This window comes from Kryptolebias marmoratus, linkage group LG7 (assembly GCF_001649575.2).
Source record: "Kryptolebias marmoratus isolate JLee-2015 linkage group LG7, ASM164957v2, whole genome shotgun sequence".
Taxonomy (NCBI): Eukaryota; Metazoa; Chordata; class Actinopteri; order Cyprinodontiformes; family Rivulidae; genus Kryptolebias; species Kryptolebias marmoratus.
This window is the reverse complement of record NC_051436.1, coordinates 23265882-23287801: the sequence shown is the minus strand read 5'-3', so window position 1 is coordinate 23287801 and position 21920 is coordinate 23265882. Positions and strand designations below refer to the sequence as shown.

At 37.6% G+C, this 21920-nt stretch overlaps 1 protein-coding gene across 1 annotated transcript in view; it reads right to left on the bottom strand.

Moving 5' to 3' along the window:
* Positions 1-12294: 12294 nt before the first annotated feature.
* The window catches only part of LOC108247737 (insulin receptor substrate 2-B), a 30612-nt gene continuing 20986 nt past the window's right edge, over positions 12295-21920 (bottom strand). The window contains exon 2 of the mRNA XM_017436087.3: positions 12295-13418. Within this exon, the coding sequence (XP_017291576.1) occupies positions 13414-13418 (5 nt within the window). The 3' untranslated portion in view covers positions 12295-13413. The remainder of the gene's footprint in view (positions 13419-21920) is intronic.

Below are 21920 nucleotides of genomic sequence, written 5' to 3'. Positions count from 1 at the left end.
GGATGGTGGTGGTGGTTTCCATTTTTAAAAAAGGAGGACCAGAAAATGTGTTCCAACTATTGAGGGATTATACTTCTCTTCCCTAGGAATGTTCACTCTATGGTGTTAGAAGGGAGGCTCTGTCCAATTGTCGAACGTTGGATCTAGGAGGAGCAGGGGGACTTTTTTCCCAGTCATGGAACAGTGGACCAAATCTTCACCCTTGCAGGGTTGCTAAGGGGGTCATGGGAGTTTTACTCAGTCTACATGTGTCTTGTAGATCTGGAACATGTAAATCATGCAACAAATATGTGTATGGGAACAACGTTTGATTAAAACCATTCAATGCAATACGCTCCAACACTGTAGTAAAGGACTCTGGGTCCCTTTATTGTTTTTCAACTTTTTACCCTTATGCTGCATAGGTGGGCACAAAGAGAGCCATGGTAGGAAGGTATGAAGACCGGGTACAAGGGTCTGGGTATGAAGGGACCAGAACTGCAGAAGTATGAAGTGGCAAAGGAAGAAAGAGATCATCACATGTTGTAAAGTAACTGCAGCAAACCTGTTTCACTCATCATTGATGCACATTTGAAAAATGAATAAATAAATGTAAAAACCAACCCTTTTTTCCTTTGGCTGATTTCTTAAAAATAATATATACAGTTGTTTTGAAAAGTGTCATAATGAATAATTCATATTTTTAAACCCAGAGTTGAGTTCACAGGAACAGAGAAGATAGATGACATGACTTTTAGGTCTTGAGAGGGAGAAGGATTCCAGGTCCTTTTGGTGAGGTTCTGTCCAGAACAGTGGGAAGAGGTGGAGAGTGGCAGGTCGGAGCTGGGCAGGTAGCTGAGCCAGAGAAAGATCCAAACAGTAGTGTGGAGACTGATGCTGGTTCTTGGGTTTTCACAGAAGGAGGGAAAAATCCACTGGTTGGTTTCCAGGAGACACAAGGACAAAAGGTATGCAGTGTTTCATCGATGAGTTCTTCTGCTTGATTTTTTATTGGCAGTTGGCAAAAAAATAACAGAGGGGTTGCTTGCAAATTAAATATATTTTATTTGGTTCACAATTTATACCAAATACCCTAGACCAGAGGTAAATTTGTCCACAAGGTTAAAAAAAGGAATAAATATTTGAATGTAAAAGAAGGGAAAGCTAAAACAGCTGCAAATGTCTAAAACAACTGAAAAGTAGTAGGCCAACCTACACAAAAAGATAAACCAGCTTAGCCCAGCATCTTAACCAAAAGAAATAAAATAAGAAATTGGATCAGCTTTACCTCCTGATAATAACACTAGGTGATATAGGCTCCCTCATCTGCATCACTCCCTCTAAAAGGTTCTAAATCTTTAAGAATCAAAAGGAGCGGTTCTAATAATAAAAAGCTCCACACAAAACAATGGTTAAAAGCAACATACCTCTGCCAGGATATCAGGGGTAAGTCAGCATGCAATCTGCTGATCTTTCAACTTTCCATCTGCCATTAAATCTAAGCGCTGATCTACCTGCCTTGGTAATGAGCCAGCTGTACTCTGTTGCTTTTATCGTGTCTTTCATATATGGCATTATTTCAGGGCATGAGGTGCCCTGGCTACACAAAGTTGTGCTTTCATTTGTTTTCATGGTCTGGAGAATCTGTCATGATAGATGCCAAAAACCTTGGCTAAAAGAAATTCTGGCCAGAGACCATTTAAAGAATTTCTAAGTGGTTAGTTTTTTCCCCATTACAAAACAATTTCAGTGCTTAGTACTTGGACAAAAAACAGGAAAAGAAGCACATTTAACAGTGTTATATTATAGACAAGCAAGCTATAGATTACTTTTCTTTTTTATGAAAATGACTAAAATAAAATCATAAAACGGTTTATTTATTTCTTCTAGGGTGTAATCAGGGCCTTTTCTTGACCTTGAAGGCCCCTGTCTCTTTGCACTGGTTCTTTACACTGAAGACAGTACACATAGATTTGTGGTTTGCAAAATGTAATATATTAAGCATGACATGGCAGAGGTAACAGACTTCAAACCTACTTGGTCTTTTTTTTAAATCCATAGTTAAAGAATAAATAGCATCCATCATAAAAGATCCATGTTTTTAAGAAGAACTTCTGGTGTCACTTTAAAATCTCCTTAGAGTGAGATGAGATCCATTGTGAGCACTGCTTCAGACCACTATAATACCTGGAAAGCACTGCTGCTGCCTCCTAAATAGGAAACTTTCTAGGATGGGAAATTGAGGCAAAGTTGGAGTCCCCACAGAAGATGAGTGGAATTGTTGCAAGCCAATGAGGTCATATGTTCTGGGTTACATGAAAAGAGAAACAAATAGGAGAAGGGATCTTCTCTCATATAGTAATGTGTATGTGTATTTGTGTGTTGGGGGAGGTTTGTAGTGGTGGAGGGATTCAGGGATAAACTGACTAACAAAGATGCTAATAGTGGTCTTAATAGCTGGAAAGTTGTATATATCAGATCTACTCAGCATGCTGGCCCTCAAACCTTGTCCCACATTCAGCACACCAACACATATGCGCTCAAACACACACACATTTGCCCAGATCTGATGTTGTTTTGAAACTCGAGCACCAGTCCGCATCCCGGTTCAGCCCACTGGTTCATCCGTCACGGATGAAATTCTAGCAGGTCACGAGCTGCTGTTGAAATACCCCTGCTTGGTCAACTCCCTTATCAACCACACTTACACAATCTTATCTTTCTATACCTTATGGATGTCTCCTAGCAAACAGAAAGCCAAAAAACTGAGGCTTCTCTCTCCCTACCCCTCTTCCCACATATGTAGAATCCAAGGCTTCTTCCGTAGGATTAAGGCTGTATTAGGAGGAGGCACCTAAAGGTCATGGTATGAGGCACTGCGATTGCAGAACTGCTTCATCAACTCTTGAACTTTTTCCTCATACATACTTTGAATGATGTGAATGAGTTTAGCTCAGCTGTGTATAATTAGATGATGTAACTCACCCTCTTGTGGCCATGTTGAAGACTCTTATTGAGGGGTAGCAAAAAGAGAAAGATACATCTAATCAGTTATACACGGATTGTTTATCTACCTTCCTAAGGCTCATATAAAAAATCATGATTCATTGCTGAAATTATGTTTATTTGATAAGTAAGCTTTTGAAACAAAAAATGACTATTCACATGTTTTAACAAAATTTATTTATACTTTAATATTATACTCTTACATAAAAACTGTACTCAGATCTGACTGAAAATAATCTTTCGGACAGAGTGAGACAGAGTGATCAAACAAAGTTTGATAACAAGCTAAAGAGAAAACCTTGGCGGGTGACTGCAATTCAGTTCGTTTTGCATTTTACATTTGTATTTGTTGAGTGACAATTCTTCCCCTCACTTGTCTTCATTTCATTTTTGTGACCTGAGTGAATTAAACATTTTGGCTCAGTGTTTTTGAAAATCCAGCAGAAAAACAGTTATAGAAAGAGAAAATTGTAAAAAGAAATTTAAACTGAAAACAGCTTTTGATCTTTTAAGAGAATTGTCACAGTTTGCCTTTTGCCTGGCTCCTGCTGCATCAGCTGCCTCCTTGCTGACCCTCTTGAGACATCACCACTTCTCAGGTGATCTTAGACGGAATGCTGACCACTGGCCCTCAACGGGCTCTAGGCCTTAACCTCTCTCCCTGTAATGGCCCTGTCAAGGCCTGAGCAGCTTCCAAGTTCCTCAAACACGAAGTGATGAGTGGTTCTCCACAGCTTCTGCTCCACTGAGGCTCCTATAATCCTGTTTGGGTCTGACTATTATCCTTTTTTTTTGAACAGTCCTTTTATTATTTTTATGTAAACAACACAGAACAAGAACAAGGACACACACATCCCTCCCAATCCACCCCTACTATACCAGATCTATTACCCTGACATGTACCCATCTTGTACTCATAAAACAGCCAAAGCCAATTTCAGGTTTGTCCATAAATTATACAACCAACATTTGACCATTACACAAATTTATCTGCTGAAATTCAACATAAGATAAAAATGGCTGCCAGATATAAAATTTTGTAATATCCCCTGACTGTATATCTAATCTTCTCCAAATGAATGAGACGTGACCTCTCTTTGCCAGTGTCCATAAGCTGGAGGATGTGGATTTTTCCATCTATAAAGACAGTAGAAAGCAGAAAGCTAACAGAGTCCTCTGATGATTGCTGAGGGAAACATCTGCTGGGGCCACCCTGAAAAGAGAAATGAGTGGTGATGGATGCACGGTTTATCCAAATATTCCTGAGATAGTGTCAAAGACAGATTGCCAATATCCATGTAGCTTTGGACAAGTCCAGAATGTATGTAAAAGTGTGGCTGAAGATTGTTTACAATGTAATGATCACATGTTGGATCCAAGTCTTTCTTGAACTTGTAGATGATGTACCACCTTGAATTGAACTATTGCATGCCTCAGTAAATATTTTGAACAACCTTTTGCCAAACAGAGTCTGATATGGATTCCTCCAAGTCCATCTCCCACCCATGTTTCAGAGAGTCCAAATTAGTGTCATTGAACAATGTATAAACTCTACTCATGGAATGTTTTGAGTCAGACTCACACTCCAGAATCTTATCCACAAGAAAAGAGGAAGGATGTAAAGGAAAACACCCAGTGTTTGACATTACAAAATGTCTCAATTGCAAATACCTGAAAAAGTGTGATTTATGGATATCAAATTTCTGTACCAGCTGTTCAAATGAGACAAACTTATTGTCTACATAGAGATCATATAATGAATTTATTCCTTTTAGAGCCCACGCCCTGAAAGCTGAATCTATTAATGAGGGAGCAAACATGGGATTATCTAATATTGGAGCAGCCAGTAATAACTCCTACACTGGTTCCAGATTTTTACTGTGTGGATTACGACTGGGTTAGATGTATAGGTAGAAACTGATTGTTTAAAGGTAGCTGGGAGCAGAGTAGAGCAGGCAGGGAACTAGATGTGATTGAATTCCTTTCTAAGGCCACCCAGCTTGGAACAGGAGTGTCCTTCTCCAACCAATACAGTAAGGTTCTAATGTTAGCTGCCCAGTAATAGTACATGAAGTTAGGGAACGACATGCCTCCAAGATGACGGGGTAGTTGCAGCATCTTACTGCCAATCCATGGATGTTTTTTATTCCAAATAAATGTTGATAACTCACTGTTTAAGTTGGAAAAAAAAGATTTAGTAAGGAACACTGGCACGTTCTGGAATAAATAAAGAAATTTGGGTACTATTGTCATTTTAATCGAGTTGATTCTTCCCCCAGGGATAGAGGCAAAGATGCCAACCTAGTGATGCGATATGAACTGTAATTTAAAGGATCTTTCTCTTTCTTTAATAGCAGTGAAAATACAGCTTGACACATAGACAATGGTAATAATTGTGTGGCCAAAGATTCTTCAAAAATTGATAGTAATAGAGGGGAAAGTATAGGTCTGAAAATTTCTTTAAAACTTCCGTAGGGAAGCCATGTAGCCCTCGAGACTTTCAGTTTTGCATGTTTTTGATCACAGAGATTATCTCCTCTAGAGAAAAATCTTTCTTCAGCTCATTAGACAGGTCAGAATTTACTGAAGGGATTTTAACATCCTTAAAAAAATCCTCTAGTTCGTCTGGGCTAAGTGATGATTCGGAGGTAAATAAAGACTGGTAGAATTTGCCGAAGCATTTGTTAATTCCAGCATTGTCGCAACATTTTACACCTCGGTAATCGTTTATTGCAGAGACATCCTGGCCAGCTGAGCGCTGCCGTAGGCACCCAGTCTTCTCACCATGCTCGTGATAGCCATACCTACATTTGGATATTAAATATTTGGCTTGTTGGATAGATAGGATGTTAAATTCAGTTTGTAGCAATGAACATTTCTTAAGTAAATCTTGTGAAGATAATTGACTGTATCCCCTGTCTAGCTGTAGAATCTCATCTGTTAACAGTTTTAGCCGCTCCAGGCTTTTCTTCTTTTTATTTGCACAATAAGAGATGATTTGACGCCTCAAGTTCTGGCTATCATCTTTTAACTGGTGCATAAATAACATCCATTTCCAATCTGATGTTTCTTCAAACTAACCTAACCACCTGGCAAAATTAATACCATCTTCTGACCAAATTCCAAAATAAACTATTTACCAAAAATAATTTCAAGTATTCCAAACGCTTGTGCAGATAAAAAACTTAAAGTATCAGGCCTAAAATTCAAACGTTTTGTTTAAAGAATTTGTTTGGTTTTGATAAACTATTTTACCTTGGATTATGAAAGTATTACTTGTTGCTGTTTTATCTTGAAAAATCCTCATTCAAAGTAATTACTTAATAATCATTCCTCAAAATATTATACCCTAAAATGTCAGCATTGTCCTAATTTTGTTGTGTTGTCTTAATTGTTGATTTTGTCTTCTTGATTTTGTCTTCTTGATTATTTTTGTAATGAAATCTTAAAAGAGAATTTTATTTCGTACTTATTGTGTGTAAACATTTTGATAAGTTTTGCTGTGATGAACAAATTTCCTCCTTTAGTTGTTGAAATCTGATAAATGGTCAATTTAATCTCAAGATTAAACTGTCCACTTGTTACAAAAACATGCAAATGAGATTCATCAGTTTACAGCACATATGGATACAAGTCCATGACAGAAATGTTTTATTGTACTCTTTTACAGTTTAACCATATAGAAAAAGCATGTTTTGCTTAGGTAATATTAGGATAAAAAACTTTACACATGTTGAAATGTGGGGCTTGACTTTCCTGGTTTGTTTTCTGGTTTGTCAAACTTGAATTCAAATAGAAAAATGACATTAAACAGTCACTGGCCATTTATTTGAGCTTACCTAAGACTTACTGTAAAAGAGGACACCAGTCTGTAGTCTGATTTAAAACTTTTCCTTCAGCTCTCATAACCAAAATGGACTTTGTCTTGTTTTGACAGATGAACTTTGGAATGATGGGCTGGTCACCTGAGTTGGATAAACAGTGCTTGTCTTTGTCTAAAAGCACTACAACTGCAAAAAGAGTCGCAGGAATGAGAAAACACAAGCATGTGTTCTTGCAATTTTTTTTTTTTCCACTTTGCTCAATTTGGGGGAGGGGGTGAGATTGGCAAGTGTCTACTGTATATTTGGAAAATTACATTTTCCACTTGTACATCAGAGGTAACAGAGCCACAGGACAAAATGTGACCTAAAACATACATCGGCCAAATGCTTTAGTTTGAGGTACAGTGATATTGATATAAACCTTCAAGATCATATTAATTAAAATCCTTATTATTAAATTATTTACTGAGTTCATAATCTGTGGGTTTAAATTTAACTCAAATAAAGTTTGCTAGTACCATAGCTACAGAGTAGGTATCAAAAAGTAGCCCAGATTAGGCCCAAATCTGTTTGCTATTTATTACTTATTTTCATTTTTTGTCCTTTACATCCAACCAGTAACTCTCTACGCAAAGCTGAATGAATCCTTCTATAATAAGATAGCTTTTATCTTACCTAAACCTATGCAATTAGGTTTCTTACTTCAACCTAACCAAGTACTTTTATTGCCTAAACCTAACCAGTTTTTATGTTGTCATGATGAAATTCTTACTGGAATCTACTATCAGTTATCATTACTGATCTAGGACTTGTGAAAAACTCAAGATACCAGATTCAAACATATGAATCCAATTAAACTTACTCCATTAATGGTAAAAAAAACCATAATATTAATTTGCCAGCAGATAGTTTACATCGGTCACAATAAAAAATCAGAGTGCAACATTAAAGTTTTTTGTGTAAACATTTCTGATCATTGTATAGTTGTGAAGGTCAGGAGGTTACATTACCTATTTGAGAGCACAAGTCGAGTTGTTTTTAGTTGTTTACCTGCTACTGAAGGTGAAGGAAGCATCATAATATTTTGATCTGTACTACCAGTAAAATATCTTGTGAATCACTAAAAAATTTCAATTAAACTTCCAGAAAGTAATCATTGGGTATACATCTACAACTGAATCATTTTTGGAGTCAACCAAATTCAAGATGGCTGCCACACCCAACTGCTTTTAGAGAACACAAAGAAAAATTGTAACCCAGCTTATTTTACAAATACTAAGCTAAAAATGTGTCAGTAGCTTAACATCGTCCCCAACAAATACTTAACTGGCAACACTTTGCAATGACATCTTTCCTTAAACAAGGCTGACTCCAAGAGGTAATGTCAAACTTTTGTCTGTTAGCATAATATCTTATTAACCACTAGATTGGATTTCAGAAAGTAATCATTGGCTGTACATCTACAACTGATTTTCTTTTCGCATCAACCCAATTCAAAATGGCCACTGCAGCAAACAAATGGCTATACTTCAGTAAACTTTACAGGTACTGAGCTAAAATGTGAAATGGTAACAGCTGAGACATTCACAACACATATTCCAAGAGTATGTGAGATTACACACGATTTTGTTTCTCAGTATAAGATGATCTTAGAGCTACACTGGCAGGAAGGGCAGTGGGTGACATGCCTTTCAGTTTTTGCTGTTTAAATCTTTTTTGTAATCAACAATGTGTAATATATTAGGAGGGAAAAAGATGAGCAAATTTACTCTTTGAACACCCAGAAAGACAGCTGAGACAAGGGTGGTTACATGAACACATTTTTATTGCAATAGCTCTATTGAAAGCAAAAAAGTTTTGATAAATATAAACACTATGCCTATGCTCAAATTGTGTCTGAGTACCCCCTCCTGCCCCCCTCCTTCCACAAGGAAACAAAAAGGAGAAAGACTATAAAAACCAAACTAAAGTGAGGGGGAAGGGGCACCTGCTGAGGCACCAATTAGAACGGGGAAAACAAAGCAACAACTTTCTTTATTTACAGAAGGACGATTCTTATTTCCAACATAATTTTCCTCGTTTTTAAGCTAATTTTAGGACAGCATTGTTGAAAAATAATGCACATACACAGGGTACACACCTCCACCTCTTTCCTGTAAAGCTAATAAACAGCATTCAACTCAGAAAGTGAGAAGGAAAAGGAAAGAAGCTTTATCATCTCACCTTCTGGTTTAAAAAAAGTCTGACCATTATGTTGATCTTCATGTTTGCCACTTACTGCCAACTGTACTACACAGCAGCAAAGAAACTGAATCATAGCTACAAAAAAGAAACATTACTGAAACTGTAACCCAATTCTTTGCACAAACAAATGCAAAATGCCTCTGTACCTTAAAAAAAACAAAGTCTTGTAATGCTTCATTTTGAGAAAAGCTTTAACACAACAAACTGATGAATGTTTGTAAACTAGAATACAAAAAAGATTTGAGATAAACAAAAGTTTGCATAATAGTGCAGATAGGTCTCTGCACTCAATAAAGAAAAAAAACAAACTATTTTTGAGGTTGTGTTGTTGCCAAAACAAACTTTGTACGAGTTAATTCAGTTGGGACAAAACCTTTAAAGGGGGGTTCAACATAAAGATGGAAACAAGGACATTTTTGAATAACCCCTGGAAATCCCCCTAATATCAAGCACTACCATCTTTTTTTTAACCAATTAATTCTTCTAATTAAATCTTTGTTCATTTAACAGTAGGAAATGGGAGAATCGGAAAAAGATTACCTCAAAATGTTCATCATGTCCAGTAAGACATGTCACAGGCTGAAAATCTTTAAACATTTTGTAGATACTTGTTAATTTAGACCATTTACAGCACAGGTTTGCTCAACAACTAAAACAAGAAAGGGCTAGAAAATAAAATACTTTTTTTCTCACAACACTAACTTCTCGACTTTTTTCCCACTTGGATTTATAAACACTACAATTTGAAAAACTAAAAATAGAAACTAAAAAATATAGCCGAGTGTTTGTTGTTAGAGCAGCTCATGGATGGGATTTAGTCAGCCATTTATTTAAAGTTTTAACAAATACAGCAATTGTTTTTTTTTTGTTATTTTTACAGTTTTACAAACTTATAACCATCGACGCAAACCAGCCTGAAAGTAGAAGTTCGTGTAGATGATGCATAAAAACGGTCTGTATGTAAATGGCAAAAGAATTAGGATAAAAAATGCTCAATTTATTCTGTTTAACAAGACTAAATTGAAATTTCAGGATCAAAAACATCAGTTTAACTGGAGTTTTAGTGAAATTTCTACTGTTCGAATCTTCAGCCGACATCTTCTGTCTTTACGCACATTTCACACAGAAAACAGCTCGATTTTTAAGCTAACCTGGAGCCCACAGAGCTCAATGCCAACATTAAGGATGTATCTCTGCAACAACCATTCAAAATCTTAATATATGTCATCTGCATAACTGCTATTAGGTAACTAAAGCCAATCCACAGTTTTCTAAAGACTTAACATTAATCAGCTCGGCTCAGTGAGGCTGCACCATGAGGACTAACTAAGAAAAACAAAGACAGAGGAGAAATGAGAACGTTTTTTAAAAGTTGTGAATCTTTGTGTTTAAGACCCATTTCTCTGAATGAACTCTGCTGGGAAAAAAGCGAGCTCATACATGTGAAACGTGCGTAGCAAAGAGAGGGCAGAGGCATCAAGCTTCAGCTCGGATTATGATTGAAGTGGGAGACATGAGCGAGAGGACGTCACAGCACACGTATGTCCCGCCTGCTGCACCTGGAGCTGCAGCTCACAATATGGAGAACCTGTTAATGTCACATGGAACTTAATGCACTGAGAGGCCTGACAAAGAGCCGAGACAGCAGCAGGCAGGACTGAATCACTGCACTTTTACTTATTTCCAAGTTTCCAGCTCAAATCTGAACTGTTATAAAGGACTGTATGAGGTATGTCTGACCATTTTTAAATAATGATAAAAAACAGCTTTATCCATCCATTCAACAATGCTCTGTGCAGAAAACGGAGTTAAACCAGAAAGCAGCAGAGTGGGAAAAGAACTTTTACCCACCAACCACAGTCTGAGTTTCTTGACTTTATGTCCAACAAGGAGGGTTTGAGTTATTAAAACCAACAAACAGCAAAAAACAACTAATTTAGCCTTTTTTTCCTAGGTAATATGAGAATATTTCTTCAGGTAATAATGAATGTACAGTAAATGGTTGTTTTTATGATTTGAAAGTTATGAGGATTTTGTACACTAGTAACATGACATCCTTTGAAAGTATTCTAAAGTAATATTGTAAGTTCTGTGAGGATGCATTTTAGCAAATCTGCATGTGTCTTTCCAACAAAGGGGGGGGGGGGGACATTTAAAGGAGTGAGTGCCCAGCTGATTGCCAAATTTATCATTTTGTTTTTACATGCAGTTTGTGTATGCAGTTTTAAAAAATATATATTTTCAATTATGACATTGATACAAATTGTCCATAAATCGACACTTTAACTGGCTGGTATATTTAGCTTGCATCTTGCTGGATCTCACAATAATTTGTTGAGGAAAAACAGACTATGGTAGTCTCGAACCAATTTTCTACGGATTATACATGTGAGAAATTTAGTTCCAGAACAATTTTGAATGAAAATGGATCTAATGATTCAACCAGGGACAACCACGTCCAAAACAATTGATCAGCCTTTGTACATGGTCTCGTTTCCTCTTAAGCGGGAGTCAGAAAAAACACATTTCTTAACTTTCCCACTGGTCTTTCGTTTGTTTAAAAGAAGTCTAAACAACACATAAAAAGGTTCAGACATCTATGCTAAAACTGGGCTAAATATGGGCTAAAAGTGAAAGTTTAGAAGACATCTAAACTTGTTTAGGAGAAAGATCATTTCTTGTTTTTTCCAATCAGTGGTTTTATATATATATATATATATATATATATATATATATATATATATATATATATATATATATATATATATATATATATTCAGATATTCTGAGAAGGCATTCTGTGCAAAAGGTATGAAGAAATAATTTCTTACCTGCTGTAGTTTGAATGACGTCAGTTTTAGGAAATAAAGTGTATCGTTAAGTCTAACCAAGTTTAACAGTCCAAGCAGGGTAAAGCCCAAAGTGGATTACTGCCATCTTAAAACAACTTCAGTTGTGCAAATGCCATTTTATAAACGTTTACATTGTCATCATTTTTGCATAACATAGTTATTCCAGCTGAAATATCACAATATTTCTGCTGAAAATCCCCCAGGATGTGCTGGAAATGCTACAGCTAGCTGCTGCAGCTTGTACTTGTAAATAACTAAAATATTCTACTTAATTATCTATAAAATTGACAGCAGTGTAAATTTGCATAAAATAGTATTCACATGATTTATTGTGACAGTTTTTAAATTGGACTTGTTATAAGACAGCAGCAATCCACGTTAGTCTTTGGTCAAACGAGCCATTAGCTCATCAATCCAGTCAGAACTGAATTATTTTTTCATCCACAACAGGTAAGGTGAGACATTTCTACATGTCTAAACTATTAGTGCAACTGTAAATATAATGTGTTTAGTTTTGTCTAATAACTCCTCAGTGTTGGACATCATTCAAACCAGAATGGTCTTGAGCTCATTTATAGCTCTCAACTTTAACATACAAAAACTTTCAGTGGTTGCTTTGTTGTTATTTTCCCACCCTGTTGAGTAACGTCAGTCAGCAGAGCAAATAAGGAAATGTGCTGGAACATTTGTACCTGTAGTATTAAATAAATAATGTGCATCAAATCCAATAAATACATAAAGCACTCTGTTTTCTTGAGTTAACACGCAAACGCTGAGTTCCTCAGATTTCGAGCTGGCTTGCTGAGGCAGAAGTAAGTGTTGTGATGCCGACGCATGAATGGCTGGTAAAATGATCCGAAGTGTGTCAGAAACACGTCATACCTTGGGAATGAGCATGTTATGAACCCAGCAACAAGGATGTACCATTTCAAAAGAAAACAAAGAAAAAAATATATAACAAATTTAAATACATAAAGGTTTTCTACCAAACAGCTGTTGAAAATGTAATGTTGTTGATGATGAATTATGCATAGGGTAAAAGTTTTATTAATAAATGATGAAAATTAAGAGTTCAAGCATAAAACCGCATGCAAGCTTCTAAATCTTGCCTTAATGCCTCTGCTTAAATTTCCAATTTCCCTTTTTTAATACCATGTGCAGGGGTGAGGGAACAAAACTACCTGTGCTTGTGTTGATATCCCTCAGTCAAAGTTCACAGACCGCTGTCTGCTGAAAAACTGTGGTAAACTAAAGAGGAGGGAGCAGCATCCATCACATAAGGGAGGGAGAAAATGATTACCAGGACCAGATATGCATATAAAACACAAAAACATTTAACAATGAAAAAAACAAGTGTTTTCTGTAATGTTGACATCTGCAACCAGAGGAGAGCAGCTTCTCAGTGTGGCTGAGGGTCAAAGGTCTCAGGGAAGAGAAGAAGGGAGGGGCCAAAGGTCACAGGCAGAAGAGAGTGATGAGGAGGAGGCACAATACTGGACCTCTGTCGCTCAATCTGAAAAACAGAAAGAAAGAGTCAAATTATTATATATATATAAATAAATGTCAAAAAATCCAGGGAGCTGGAGCACAGACAAGGTTTTCACAAAGGTGTCACCAGTAACTTTGACCTTTAACCCTGTGACTTGAAATCAATAGAGATCATCCTCGACCCATAACATGTCCAACTGTGTGGTTTGACATTTCAATGATAAAAAGTTATTAATTTAGAGCTCAGACAAGAAATTGTGTACAGACAGACAAATGGATGGCACCAAACTGTAATATGTCCCGTCTTAAGAAAACAGCAATAAACAGAAAACTAGTGAAGCCTTAAAGCCATCACAGCTGTCAAAATACATCATTTGCTAATGTTTTTTATTTGATTTTTTTATGCATTTAACACAATTTCTACATTAAATGATTGTTTGGACTTTTGTAAAGAATGTGTTAGAAACTTCAAATATTGCTCGCTTTTGTTTAAACTTGACAATCAGCTATGAAAATTCTGCTGTTAGAATTTGGAATATCTCGGCATTGCTCATTTGCAAACGATCTTAGCCTCAACTTTAGCTGCAGGGTTTCCCCCAGCGTGTTATATTTATTATTGCTGAGCTGGCCGCCAGCTAAGCTCCGCTTGTTTATTCTAAATATGTCATTTTTTATATATATATTTTATATTTCCCACGCGCACCCCCGAAACTGTTATCTTCATCTATTTCACGGCGCGAGGGTGCGTGTGCCAACAGTGACACAATGGTGTTGTCCCCGCCCCTGGGTGAAGGTCCCGCGCGGTGGAGCATCGTACACCTTTTGTAACTTGGCAAGGACTGCGTGCACTGCGCTCCATTCAACCATCTGCTCTCTTTTTACCGTATTTCCACAGGTTACATAGCGTACTTCCCCCTGTCTTTTTGGAGAATACTGCTCCGATGTAAGCAACTAGTATAAACGCCTCCACCGCGCGCTCCGGGTCCGTGTTATTATTATTATTTATTTATTTTAATTGGATTTTTTTGTTTAAAAAGTATTTCAAAAGTGCCTTTTTGTAAAACTGTAGTTGTGTAAATATTTGACACAAATATCTTACAATATCCTATAATAAATAGCCATATTTTCAACATTCCTGATAACTTTACTCGTTTTCTTTTACTAAATCACGGTCGGCCGGCGAACGGCCATCTACCACCGGGATTAGCCTCTTTTCTGGGGGAAACCCTGACATGGGTCAACCAGGACCTGTGCTCTCTACAGCACGTTTTTGATCTTTTCTTTCCTGAACCATGAAGAATGTCTGCAAGTAAAAGTTGAACGTCTAAAAAAAATTAGCAAAATCTTTGATATGTTTATAATTTTCCAGTGATAAACACAATGCTAAACACATTAGCTTTTCCTAATCCTATCCATCCTCATCCCTCCCAAGGAGAACCTCAACATCTTCAGCTCTGCCACTTCCAGTTCTGTCTCCTGTATTTTTGTCCGTCCCACTGTCTCCAAACCATACAACATAGCTGGTCTCACCACTGTCTTATAAACATTTCCTTTGACCTTTGCTGCCATCTTTTTGTCACAAATAACTCCTGAAACTTTTCTCCATCCACTCCATCCTGCCTGGACTCTCTTCTTCACCTCTTTACCACACTCCCTGTTTTACTGGACATTCGACCCTAAGTACTTGAAGTCCTGTACTAGAATGTACTAGAATGAAGTTCTTTCTGACCCTCTCTGTACTTCTCCATCAGCATCCACAGAGCAAAGATGGCATCTGTGGTGCTCTTTCTTGGTATAAAATAAGGCTGAGCCATTGGATGGTCGTTTTTTTAAGAGTGATATATAGATATATTTGTTTTTTGCAGATGCACCGCTACAACAGTAAAACAGCTTAAACTCTGCCTCAATGCTATGAGCCTTGCTGCCCTTCCACTTCATCTCTTGCACACATAATGCATCTACCTTCCTCCTCTGCATCATGTCAGCCAGCTCTCTACCTTTGCCTGTCATTATCCCTACATTTAGAGTTGCTCCCCTCAGTCCTACACTCTTGACTTTCCTCTTCTCTCTCTGTCTCCTGGCACATTTCCCTCCTCATGATCTTCGACTAACAGTAGCACCACTTCCACCAGCCCCCTGTTTGTCAGCGGTGGTTGTTGTTAACCCAGGCCTCGACCAATCTGGTTAGGTGTCACTTGGATGAACCTGCATGTTAGTTTTGGCAGAAGTGTTCTACGCTGGATGCCCTTCCTGACACAACCCTCACCATTTACCGGGGCTTGGGACCAGCACAGGAGATGGCTGGTTTCAAGCTGACTTTTTCCAAGCTGACTTCTGGTGTTTAATTACGAACCTGACAATTGCATATAATCAAAATGCAACAATAAACATTTTTATTTTATTGCATTGCATTGCAGCCCTCTGAATTGCAACTAAATCTAATCCAGAGGTGCCTAATAATTTGCCACTCATAAAAGACAGACTTTGTTAAATAAGAGTGTCGCTGGTGAACTTTGTATTCCGCTTACTAACAGCAGACATAAACACCAAGAATAAAAAGTTGCCTCCTGTACTCTGATTAAGGCTGAATTCAGGCCGTCAGGTCAGCTGCTGTGGAGAGCAGAGAGTCCTGAATGATCCATGCGATGGCCACCGTCCAGCTGAATTATTTCATGAAGAGCACAGCTTTGTCTGACACAACAATGTGAACGCCACACCACAATACAGATGCTTTGGCAGGGGGCACTACTGGAATGCTGCTCTGCTGGTTGTTAACCACAAGGATGGAGGGATGAATGAATGCATGGAATGATAGATGAGGAAGAGTGAGGATACACAGACTGCACGGACTATAAACAACGTGAATAAATAAAGTTACTGAAAAGGAAATTCGCATCAGCTTGACATCACTACAGATACCAAGAGACTGGTTACTGTGACAACATGAGCAAAAAGAAACACTGTTCAACTGTTGTTGAACACAAATGTTTTCTGACAATGTATTTAAGATACAACAGTAACGTGAACATGTCTCTGTAAACAGCCATGACAGTAATAATCAGGACTGACAATAATGTCTGAACCAGTTGGTATTTGAAAACGAGATGTGATCTTGTTTTGCAAAAGAATGCTGACTAAAGAGATGTAGACAGACAAAATGTGTTGGTCAACACTCCATCTGTAATGACACAAATCAGCTTAGGGGTCAAAAAAAAGTCTCAAACGGTATATCCTTGTATAACACAAACACAGTAATGGTAGAGCACCACGTGAAGCAACCTATATACAGTTATGGGGAAAGTAAGTCCACCCTCTTAATTCTCAGGCTTTATGTATCCAAACAAAATAATGATCTGGTGTTTACCAGGTTCTAAGATGAGTTAAACCTAACCTTAAGTAGAAAAACACAACAGATTCCACTATGTCATTATTACTCAAACAAAGATTAGGCTAAAATGCAACAGCTGTGTGTGAAAAACACCCTATGATTCAACAGCTTGTATATAATACTCTGATCCACAAAGGAGTTAAGTGACTGCAAAGTGCCCAGGGCCTGTGGCTGCAAAACACGCCCAAGCCATCAACCCTCCACCACCGTGCTTTACAGTTGGTATTGTGTTTGAGCTGAAATGCTGTGGTTTTAGCCAAACCTCTTTAATTTGGTCTCATCTGTGCAAAGGAAACTGCTCTGTAAGTTTTGCGGTTCATTCAGATGCAGCTATATAGATAGCTGCATAAAAAACAAAAACTGTGAAAAATTGAATTTGGATGCTAATAACTACAGTTTATTACATTGAAAATACATTTGGTCTACGTCAAAATAAGTAAGCTGTAAGACTGCAGTCTTTGCATCTGTAGTATTTCATTGCTTTTTAAAAGCTGAAGACATTTAACATTCTGAAAAGAATAAATATTCTGCAGATTTTGGAGCAAACTACAGAAGAGTAAGACTCCAGTTTTCTGTATGCTACATGGTTTCAGTAGAATGCCACATTTGCCCCACAGGCTGTTTGACCTACCAGTCAGACCCTCCAGGATTTCGCAATGTTGCGATCGCAACTATTAACGCTAAATCAAGCAAACTCTGCAAAATTGCAACTTTGTCCAAAACACAGCAACTTTAACCCAATATTTATGGTGGAATACAAAATAACCCCAAATAACTCACGAAGAAGACATGTGACATCACTTCCTGTTAACATCAGAATGCCGGGAGCATGCAGGAGCAGCGACCGAAGCCAAAATGTGCGCTAATGCTTCACATTTGCCCACAAAGATTTCAGCAAAACACCGCAGTGAAGTTAGTTTTAAGTTGGATGTTGGATATTCGCGCTCCGCGGAGTTAGCGGCGTCTAGCTCACGGCTGACCCGAAACAGGAACGCTAATGCCGGCCAGCCGTCCCCTAAGTGAACCGCCGCGCGTGAGAGAAGGGGGCGGCGAGGAATGGCTGGCCGATGTTAGCGTTCCTGTTTCGGGTCAGCCGTGAACTTGACGCCGCTAACTCTGGAGCGTGAATATCCAACATCCAAGTTAAAACTAACTTCACTGCGGTCCCAAACCAGTTTCCTCCCCAGCTGCAGCTGTTTTGCACGTCCTGCAGTGTAATCATCGAACATAAACGCATCGACAAACACTTTGTTTCTGCAAAACACGTGAGGAGAGCTGCAGACGAGGGACAATCCAGAAATGGTCATGAATGTCAGTTTAGAAGCTATCAAAGTTCTCAAATAAAGCACCTTTTGAGAATGTCAATGTTTGTTGGTAATTATCTTACAAAACTAGTAAGGATTTTTGCTTTATATATTAAAAGTTATGTTTTTTTATTGATTTCAGTAAAAAAAAAAAAAAAAGAAATCGCAACTTTTCATCGCAACTTTTAGGACAATGCCCCGCGAAATCAGACATTTTAGCCCGCAACAATCACAAAAAATGCCTGTGAAATCCTGAAGGGAGTCTAGTTATGTTCTAAAGCATTGACTGTTTTCCTAACATTTACAGTCTTTATGTATTTACACAGCAAGTAACAAGCTGTGCCTAATTACAGTCATGATACTAGAACCAAGTTGACTAAATGTGGGAGTGTGTGAGGAAACTGAGAAAGTCTGAGGTCTCCAGGTTTTTCTGCTGTTCACACATGGACTCTGATCAAAACAGCTATATAAGGACTCAGGTCAGACTAACCTGAAATGACCTTACTTAAATGTGTACACACACACACACACACTTAACAATGATTCAGGTTATAAAAACATTGCTCACCAAACATCTCTATTAGCCGAGGGCTTGTTGTGTTATTGCAACATTTGCAAGTGGCTCGACCCCACCACCCATCTCCCTCTGCCATCCCTGGCCCCCTACCTGTCACATTTTACCGCTATGCTCCTAAAATCCAGTCACACAGCTGGGACAACAGAAAAAAAGGCATCATGGGATACTGGGTTCTGGCTTAATAGGATGGAGTGTAAGTGAGGTAATGCCCTTTTGAAATACAGAAAGAGGAAGTTAAAAAAAGATTGACTTGAGGTAAAGTGAAAGTTCACTTGAGGCCAAAAATATCCCAACAAAATATAAATACACAATTGCATATAAATGGAGACTTTGTGTAATTAGGTTATCCAACATCATGTTCCAGTAAGTTCACATTTACTTTGGTAAAATCCTGTTTTATTATTGCAGCTGGTTGGAAGGAGGTGGATCAGAGAAAAAGCTGATAAACTATGTCACCTAGAAACTGATGAACTATGTCACCTAGACATGTAGGGGCATATGGAAATAGCAACATGTAAAAGGTTTTGTTCAGACTTGTAAACAGTTATGATGTGAAATGGAATTCACTGAAATTTGTTTTTGTTTTTATGCAGATAAAAAGGACTAATAGTTTTGTTCAAAGTTGTGTGAATGAAAGTTGTTTACATGAATTTTTCAATTTTGTGATATGCAATTTACAGATTTTTGTTTTATTATGGGAAAAGAATGACAAAACAAAAAAAACAAACAGGAATTTAGAAAAAGAATATAGCTAAATTTTTGTTTGAATATGATAGTTTAGATTACCCAAGATTCCCATTAATTTCAATAAGTTTCTAATTTAAAATAATTTCAAAATTCCCCAGTTTTATCCAGTAGAAGGTTTCTTAAAATTTACTGGAAATTTTCTGCCTCTTTGCAATTCTACCTCAGATTAACCAAAAATTCACAAAACTAATCTACATCGAAGCTCATTGTACTTGTAGTTTCTCAGCCTTGCAGGTTTTGCCTAAACAACATAAAAAGAAAAACCTAGTTTACAACTGATCTAGTGCTGGGCGATATAAGGATACATATCGTGGGGACGATAGAAAAGTGTCTATCCTGATATATTTTCTTCTATCGTTTCTATCATAATTGTATCAATGATTCATATAAATATTTCATGACGTAGGCTACAACGAATGTATTAGTGTTGTCACTTTGCATACATTCAGTTTATATAAGAAGAAAAAATAACTATTTTGCAACGTGCTTTACGGCAGCAGCTTTCTGTGCGGCGCGGTGTTTTCACCATAAGTGCTGAAAGATGGAGACGCATGAAGTATCAAACCCGGGNCTTCTATCACTTAAAGAAGAAACACGAAAAAGAATATTCAACAATCCAAAAAGTGCAAACAAACAAGTTGTAAAAGAGCCGGGAAAGTTGTGAAAAGTGAAACTATAGCCGGCCGAAGATAATGGAGTCTGTTGTCATTTGATACTGTTACGTCTAACAGGTACATATATATTGCTGCACTGAAATGCAGCAGATCTCATTTGTGAAAGTTCAGTTAAATGTCACTTCGAAATAAAGCTTGAAAAAGTAACAAATGAGATTATTTTTTCATATTTTTCAGAGAATAACAGACAATGTACGTAATTGGGGTATATCGTGATATATATCGTTATCGTGATATAAAATTATCCATATCGTGATATAGGATTTTTTCTATATCGCCCAGCACTAAACTGATCAATATTATGTTTCTGGCCAACTAAAAAATAAACAAATAAATGCCTACATGTAGTGCTGGGTACATCGGATGACCAGCTATAGAGGTGGTCTCCAGCTCCAGATACCTGGGTGTGCATATATCCAATGACCTTACCTGGAGTGCCAACACTTCCTGTCTGGTCAGGAAGGCCCACCAGCATCTCTACTTCCTCAGAAAGCTGCGGAAAGTTGGACTTGGGCGCTCAGTCCTAAAGAGCTTTTATCGCTGTGTGGTAAAGAACATTCTCTGCACCTGTATCACCATGTGGTACAGAAACTGCACTGCTGCTGAGAGGATGGCTCTGCAGAGGGTCATTAAGGCTGAACAGAGGTCTGTAGGGAGCAGTCTTCCCTCGAACCCCACTTCATTCAGCTTCATCTCATACATACGTTTTTGTATGTTTGTATGTGTAGATATGGATAGATATATTCTCCATATTTATACTCTTTTATTATTTATTTATATGTATTCATTTATTTATTTATTAGGCATCTTGACCTGGGGCCTGAGTCTGAATTTTGTACCACAAACATGCAAGTGTGAGCTGGTATGACAATAAAAGATTTTTTAATCTTTATCATTAACAGAACTCAACAGCTCAAGTTGACTCTGTTCATCACAGGAATTTCTTATCATTATATATATATATATATATATATATATATATACCCAATAAGAAGGAAACTAAATTTTGTCTTTTAAGGTTTTATAACAAAAGTAAACTAAAGTAACTAAAGGAAGCACAACAAGAATAAGACTAACACTAAAGATTTGAGGAACCTTTGCTAAGGTGAAATGAATTGATTACTTTGAGTACGATTTAGCAAGATAATAACAAAGTAACAATTAACCCTTTATTGATGTAAAGTAGGACTTTGTTTGTCAATCATCTAAAACAAAAGAATTCTTCTGAGAGGGTGTTTGGATTTTAGGAATGATGTTAGAAATTGCTCGCAAAAAAATTTGGACATTTTAAATTATTTTGATAATTAAAAAGGCAGGTTAGGGCTCAAAGCTGATTGAGGGTCAGTGGTCCGTGTTCCACCCAAGCTCTGCTGAGGTTGTGGTGATGTTTGAAGAGGGTCCAACAAGACACAAGAAAACAAAACAAACACAAGAATGTGTAAATAATTCTATATAAAAAAGCTTAAAAGTGATTCAATTCAATTCAATTCAAATTCAGAATTACTTCATTAATCCCAAAGGGAAATTAAATGTTGTTGTAGCTCATAATCCTGGTTTTGTTAAAGAGTTGATGGCTGGAGGCAGGAAGGGTCTCTTGTAGCATTCTGTTCCGATGTGTCCTCGGTCCTGGTGTCTTCAAAGAGTCCCACCAGGTGAGCCTTGCTGGCCTCCTGCGGAGCCATAACGACTGAGCTCTGGAAGCTCAGGTCGGTCTTGAAGTCCTGGGTGATCTCCAGGACCAGGTGCTAGAAGTGCAGCTTCTGGATGAGCAGCTCGGTGGACTTCTGGTAGTGGTGGATCTCCCTGAGAGCCACGGTCCCGGACCTGTAGAGATGAG